At 34.5% G+C, this 8,209-nt stretch overlaps 1 protein-coding gene across 1 annotated transcript; it reads right to left on the reverse strand.

Annotated features, from left to right (window-relative positions):
• Positions 1 to 5,435: 5,435 nt before the first annotated feature.
• On the reverse strand, positions 5,436 to 6,398 carry LOC123820035 (olfactory receptor 13C7-like). The gene has a single exon (XM_045840711.1). It carries the CDS (start codon positions 6,396 to 6,398, stop codon positions 5,436 to 5,438), a length of 963 nt encoding a protein of 320 aa, XP_045696667.1.
• Between the last annotated feature and the right edge of the window lie 1,811 nt (positions 6,399 to 8,209).

Here is an 8,209-nt window from a genome sequence, read left to right on the forward strand (position 1 = left end):
TATCTCTTTCTAAAAATGACTGTAATCTCATAAAAATGTAGGGCTAAGTAGTCTTAAGAAACACAAGTAAACTTATGGGAACAAGACAAAAGAATATTCAAAATTAAGCGTTTCCAAAAACATATGTATAACACATATATATTTATATATATATAAAATATATATATATATATAATTTAATGCTACCTACTCCATGCTACCCTAACCCTTACCTCCTACAGCAATTTTCTTCTATGCTATAACCATGTGTTAGCTTCTGAAATCTCACCAATGGCAAAACCATGACTCATTGTTCTCTGTATGAAAACTGAGTGCCAATTAATAAAAAATACTGGGCAATCATTTTGTTAAATTAATAAATTAATTAAAATGAAAAGGGAACAGTAAAAATCGAGGTCCATATATCTGAAATATGACACAGGGAAACAAGGTAAATATATTTTAAATAATATGTCATCTCTCAAACAAAAATTCCAAATACTTTTGGAAAATAGCAGCTAATCTTTAAATGTAATGGAAGATAAAGGAATGAATAAAAGATACAGAAGAGATCATAAAAACTCCTTTGAATGACTATTGAGTTGTAATATATAGTGGCATTTTTTAAGACATCATTGCTCCTCTGATTTTATATTTCTGCTCCAATTCTGAACTATTAACTCAGATTTTTTTAAAGATTTTATTTATTTATTTTTAGAAAGAGGGGAAGGGAGATACAGAAACATCAATATGTGAGAGACATCAATCAGTTGCCTCTTGCACACCCTCAACTGAGGAGCAGGCTCACAACCCAGGCACTCACTGGAAATCAAACCAGATGCCCTGACTGGGAATCAAACCAGTGACCTTTAGGTTTACAGGTTGGCACTCAATCCACTGAGCCACACCAGCCAAGGCTCAGATTGTACTTTTAAAAACAATTTTAAATTAACTCTACATATATGGTGGTGATTTCTAAAGAATATTGTTGAAATGCTGTGCAAAAGAAAAATTTATTGTTGTTTTGTTTTTTGCCACAAAGGAAATTCAGTTTGTAGCACAAACAAAAATATCCTGATTTAAAATCAAAATTCAAAATCAAAATTGTGATTCTCCTTCAGAAAAATTGTACATCATTAATAGGCAACCTTTTTCTCACTTTTAAAGAATGTATCACCATTTTTCTTGTCCTCCTGAAATATCTCTTGATATTTACCTTACTCCTCAAACATATTATGAAATTTATATAGGAAGCAGAGACAGACAATGGACTTAAGTCTTAGCTGCCATTTATGACCTATGTGACTTTAATATAAGCCTACAATTTCTCGTCTACTTTAAAGGCCATATGGAACTGATCCTTGAGAGTAGGGACAATAGCATACCCAGCACTGAATCTTCAACCCCTAAAAGACACACACACAGTGTTGAAGAAATGCATGAAGTAATCACAAATTTAAAAAAGAAAGGCAACACCTATTAACACTACCTATTATTATAAATTAATAAAAACAATTTTAAAAGATAATATATATGAGACACTTAGCAAACCAGATAGTATTTATCATTATGCATTAATTAAATAATAATGCCTTACCCATGTACAGCCTTCCTCATTTGTTCTCTGATTCTTAAAAATAAGGACACTAAGCAAGAATTCCTGGGTATCTGTATCTAAATGAAATAGTAAGTTACTTTAAAATAGTGTATATATATAATCTCATACTAGTATATATATTTATTACCTTATAAATAGCATGTGTTAATTCTGCATTATTTAAATATTACTTTTTATCTCATCACTTACTTTCCTAATTTGTTCATTGTGGATCCCTGGATGTTTACAATCAAATATGGCACAGGAAAGGAGGGAGCCTTAGCAGGAGGTGATGGAAGAGGATGATGTGGCTAAAGGGGATGAACTCTGGAGGTCAGGCTTCATTCTGTCTGATCAAGGGAGGAATGGACTAGAAGCAGATATTTCAGATATTTTATCTTTTCATTAACCATAGCATGATAAATCCACTGCTTCACTACTATTAATATATTCTAAATTTAGTGTACTCAGCCAATTTTTGTAAATCAATCAACTAAACAAGGTGTGTTATATTTATGGGGCTTGTGTTATAGACCCAAAAACACATAAACTATGGTATAATACTAGAATATAGTGGAACACAGAAGAAATAAAGGATCTAGTCCCTGCTATTAAAAATAAATGAGTGAAGTTATAATTTAATATGTCTCATTTTTCTAATATTTTAAGGTTTTCCACTATGTTTACATAAAGGATCTCACTAGCCTTCCACTTCACATTGACCAAGTGATCCAAGTTGGATTTTAATAATGATGAAACTGAATTTCAGACAATGAGTGAATTTAGGGATTGTCCAAAGTCATATTATTTCACTCCAGGTCTCCTTACATTATATCTATATAATGTAAGGCATATATATTATTATATAATATAATACCTTATTATATAATATAATATATTACATAATATATTACATAATGTAATATAATGTAAGGCATTATATATATATAATGAGGGTATATATATATATGTGTGTGTGTATATATATATGTGTGTGTGTGTGTGTGTGTGTATATATATATATATATATATATATATTTGTGGGCACAAATGAATACATGCAGAGCAATGTGAATACTGAACAGCTAAGGGGAAAATGGTACAGAGTGTTGGGATTAGTCAGTGACATGAGAACATACATTAAGCACCTAAACCTAACTTTAGAAAGAAGGAACAAAAACATAAGGAAAGAATCAAGGAAAAAGCTAACATCCAGCAGTTAAATTGGCTCTCTGCACCACAAGAAGTATTTAAACAATACCACCCTCCACTAACATAAAGTAAAATAGGCTCCCAAGCATTGGAGGCATTTTTTTTTCTCTTAGACTTAGGTGCTGAAAAGATCTTCCACTAAAGAAAAATTACTTGAAGTCCTAGGAAAGATGCAGAGGTGAATATATATAGTCAATATCTATATATCAAAGCCAATTTTGGTAATGCCTAGATTTCCTAATCCTGTAGAATGTTCTCATTCATGTTACTTTCTTTTTATTCTCTGTTGCCTATATTAATTACAGTGAAACTTTAAACCAAAGGATTATGAAAGTTATTTGAGAAACTATTCCACAACCAGTCAGGAAGAAAACAGAAACTCTAAAGAACTGGGTAGGTCTCAGTAACGGAAGCCTACAGGAAGGAAGATAAGATGAAGGCAGTGCCTAGCCAAGAAATATGAAACAGCTCTGGGAACTTATCAGAAAGAGGTATAGCACTTTATCCTCCCCAGTGCCAAAATGATCTTTCTAAAACACCAATCCAAAAGCACCAATTTCTTTCTTATAACTCTTACTGAATTCCATTGCCCACTGTAGTGTTTTAAAACTTTTCCTAGCAACAGAATACTTTTTTCCAAATAAAATATTCTGTGGAACCCTGGGGCATATAAGACAGACAAAAGCAGAGCCAGGTAGAGGGTTAAGGGTATCAGAGATGTGACTTCTTGGAATGTGCTAATCTGTGTGGTAGCCCTGATGCATCCTCCTGAGTCCCAGAGAGTAGAGGGTGACCACTTCAAAACTATATTGAGACATTGACAGCTCAGCATCTGAAGCCCCCACAATTTGGCTCTAGGCTGCCTTTCCAATCTTTTCCCCTATTACTACACCAACAAAACAACCTAAACTCAATCAATCCAAACTCTTAGTATTAGTGCATTCTTAGGGGTAGGGCAATATACATGTTTTATTATCTGTCTGAAAATTTCTTCTGCACAAGAATTTCCTCTGCACCATGGGGAGAATTGTGTTTCCCAGTTCAGTCAAGCAAAAATAGCCCTTTCCCATCCCAGAATTCACCCTTCTAGGGAAAATTTATGTATTCACCTATTATAGTACTTAAGACACTGAATTATAATTGTGACCCACTTAAGTTAACCAATTTTATGGCCAGTGTCAGCATGGTGAGACTGCAAAGCAAACAAAATACATCACCAAATGTCTTAAAAGATGGTACACATCTTTACTCAGATTTTTAAAAGACACCGAGAAAGAATCACCAGCATCAAATCTTCCCAGTTGGCCAATTTTTCTTTTCCTCTATTTTTCCAGTAGCTATTTAGATATCTCCCATATCTACCTTTGAAATCTCTATTATGCAATTCTTTCTTCCTCATTGTATGATCCCCTCTTTCTCATTATCCTCTTTTATTTGTGTCTTAGAGACGGGCCAAGCCCTTTCAGTTTATACCATTTAAACTACTCCAAGTCCATCCATTACTCCGTTCAGCCCAATAAAGACTCGGCATACTATGAAAGCAAAATAGTCAGCTTAGAAGGTAATGGAGAGGAAGATGTTATGAATATCCTTTAATATTTTTGTCCTGAATTAATGTGTCAGTCTGTGCTCCACAAGACTGTGATCTCTTTCATAATGTTTTGGTTTTTGTTTCTATTTTATTTAGTGTTTTGATATCACCAATAGCACATTGCCTGAGACAAAATAGGTAATCAGTAAATACTGGTTGATTGAGTAACTGAAATAAGATATAAACAACTAACTGAATGAATGGAAAGCTAATATTCTATAGGAAATTCACATAACTGAAAAAATATTTAATGTGTGACACTCTAAGCCCATTATCACAATGTTTGTAGAGAACCATGCAACCAATTTCTTTAGAAATCAAGTACTTTTTTTGAATCATTTATCAGTAACAATGTTTTTTCACTCAAAGACACCACAGCTCATCTATTGAAACTCAAGATAGACCAAATTTCCCTATTAGCTGGGTTGTCTGCACCAATTCTCACATTACCTCAGACATCTCTGAACAGAGGTATGCTTGCCAGTTTGTAGCCAAAAGAAAATCAACCCTAGTAAGAAATAGCTTCATTTTGCTACTCTTGTCTCTCTATGACATATACATAGGTCAGGCACCTAACACCCTAAAGCGCTCACCCTTTCCCTCTAAGTGATCAAAGACTACCTCATTATGAATTATTTAATGTTGAGTTCATATAATACTCTGCCCCTTAACAAGGCACTTTCTACTTCTTAAAAAAAAAGATATGAGACTGGAAAACTGATTTACATCGAAAATAAGTTCAGCTAGTAAAATAATATTTCCTTTTACATAAAATTATAGAACTCATCATTCCTGAACTAAAATCTGTTATCCATGGGAAGGTGAGTGGTTTGGATGACAATCCTTTTACCCATAAATTTCTGTCCCCTTTCTCCTTAATCCAGTCATAAAGGGAAAATGTAGGCCCTAGATTTCTCTCACCTTGAAATACCAGGAGCAGAAAAAGAGGTTTCAGGGATTAATGGTACCACTAACATTTATTTTTATTTTGGAGACTTCAGGTAAGAACTAGTCCTGCATTCAGAGTAAAAGAATTTTTTAAAATAAAAATAGCATTCACATTCCCTCTGAGGAGCATTTCCGACACAGTATGTTCTTCACAGCTGCCTTCACATCTTTGTTCCTCAAACTATAGATGAGAGGATTAAGCATAGGTGTTACGACTCCATAGAAGAGAGAGATGATTTTGTCTGTGACTTGGACTTTGTCTGCACCGGAAGAGTCTTTAGCTTTGGGTTTTGCATACATGAACAGGATGGTTCCATAGAATATGATCACCACTGCTAGGTGGGCAGAGCAAGTGGAGAAGGCTTTGCGCCTTCCTTCTGCAGAAGGGATCCTTAGGATGGTGGAGATAATTAAAACATAAGAAACAAAGATGAAAAGTACTGGGACAACAAGAAAAATCATATTAGCAACAACCATGCTAATAACATTTATGGAGATATCAGCACAGGCCAATTTTAAGACAGCCAAGATTTCACAAGTAAAATGATTGATGACATTATCCCCACAGAAAGGAAGCCGCATTGCAAGAGAGGTTTGCAACACAGAATTGACACTCCCTGCAATCCAGGACCCAGCAGCCATGGGCACATATGAAGCCTTGCTCATGATGATGGGGTATCTCAGAGGGTTACAGATGGCCACATAGTGGTCAAATGCCATCATGCTCAGGAGGACACACTCTGTGGCTCCCATAGCAAAGGAAAGAAACATTTGCACTCCACATCCAGAGAAGGAAATGGTTTTCTTTGAAGTTAAGAAGCTGCTGAGAAATAGGGGAATAGAAGAACTGGTGTAGCAAATGTCCAAGAATGACAAGTTACTGAGGAAGAAGTACATGGGAGTGTGCAGGTGGGAGTCACAGACACTGACAACGATGATGATTCCATTTCCCAGCAGGATCACCAGGTACATATAAAGGACCAGAGCAAAGTAAATGGCCTCAAGCTCTGGGTAGCCAGAAAGCCCCAAAAGGACAAATTCTGTTACATAAGACTGATTGGTCTTTCCCATGTTAATATTTTTCTTTCACCAAAAGGAATTCTGCAGCATCCAGAGTACATGTGGATCTGTTAAAGAGGTGTTCATAAGAGTTGTGTCCATTCTTCAGTGGTTTCCCTCTAGGTAATATGGACCTATAACTGGATACACAGATAGAATAAGAATGTTACAATCTTCTAAGCTAAGACCAGTTAGACTTTTAGATCTCATAAAAGAGATTCTAGCTCAAAAAAAAAGTCTGTGTTAAAAAAAGATTCAGAACACACACAACTGGGTTAGAATTAGTATGTTACTTACATTACGAATTTGAAATTATTTTGAATGCGGTGTCACCATAACATTTTGACCAAAAAAATCTAAAATATATAAATTATTATTGGGGATATATATATTTCCTCCACAACTAATATGTTAGCCTTAACAAAAATCACTCGTCTTCAGCATATACATGCACACACAATGGTCTATACAAATCCTGCTTCAATGGTAACAACTTTGGTTTTACAAAAGATTTGTGACTAAGAGAACAATTCAAAAAGATACATATTTAGAAAAAAAAGAACTTTTGGTTATTTCTAATTTGGGGAAAATGTATACCTGCAATATCTTAAGAGCATTAACTAGATGCATCAGTGATGTTTGTAAAAGAAAACATTTTTAGATAAAATTGTTTTTTCTGTACAAATTGGAACATTTAGGTAACTATCCTAGCTCATACATATTAATGAATGACAAGTTGATCACAGAAAAACTCTAATGGATATGTCTCAGTCTAGAGCCAAACCATAAGTTAATGTATAAACTAAGGATTTAAGTGACAGGGAATTTACTCTTTTACTGCCAAGTATGAGAAAGCACGTGTTATCTTCACCTTACACAGAAATCAGCTCCCTCCACTCCAACAGCTGCTCTGCTGACCCTCCTCTCTCTGGATATCCAGATCACCCATGATAAAGCAGGGTAAGTCACTCAAAGTATTATTAGCATTAGCAATGTTATAATTATTTGCATCCCACTTCACTGGAATATAGAATATTTCTATATTAAAATGCCAGAAACAGAAGTCCTACTATTTTATGAGATTGCTAGTCTCATAAATTCCATCCCAATAAGTTCAGTATGATAACTAAAAGAACTATCTGCTTCTTAGTTTTCATTAACATCAAGTAGCTGCCATTACTATTGTTAAAAATAATAATAATTTACCAGTGGTGAAATAGAACAGACTTCCAATAAAGATGAAAGTCGGGCTCTTTACAGTCATTTCACTATGAGAGGCTCCTTTAAAGAACCAGCCAACAGAACACCAAAGCAACTTGAAGTTTTTGCTGCTTTGAGGATGTTCCTAAATCCCAAAAGCAATTTAAAGTTCACAATGTGGATTGAATAGAATTTAGAAACTTTCTAGTACTTTGGGGATGAAATCCCTTAGCAGCAATTAAAACAAAGTTGCTAATACAATTTAATTGAAGTGTAACTCACAAAACAGAAATAATTCTTCTGACTTTACATTCCCTGGGAAGAACAGAGTTAAAACTACAACCCTGGTAAAATGGAATTTCAAGACATGGAAATTAAAATTGACTATATCTGATGGAGAGATGCAATAGTAATCTGTGATACATGAGTGAAAAATGATGCTTTGTTCTTAATAAAATTATTTGCTAATCACCTTTATTTTGATCTCTATATCCTGGAGTCTCAGAACCCATAAGCTTCATTCTGTTATCACTGGTCTCCCTAAAGCAGCCAGAGTCATATGCACAGCCACTTTAACTGTTCTCACTCATGTTCTCTGTTCAAATGGAGGATGTGGCAATAGT

This window comes from Phyllostomus hastatus, unplaced genomic scaffold (genome assembly GCF_019186645.2).
Source record: "Phyllostomus hastatus isolate PE091 unplaced genomic scaffold, TTU_PhHast_1.1 phas_contig_34, whole genome shotgun sequence".
NCBI classification, from domain to species: Eukaryota; Metazoa; Chordata; class Mammalia; order Chiroptera; family Phyllostomidae; genus Phyllostomus; species Phyllostomus hastatus.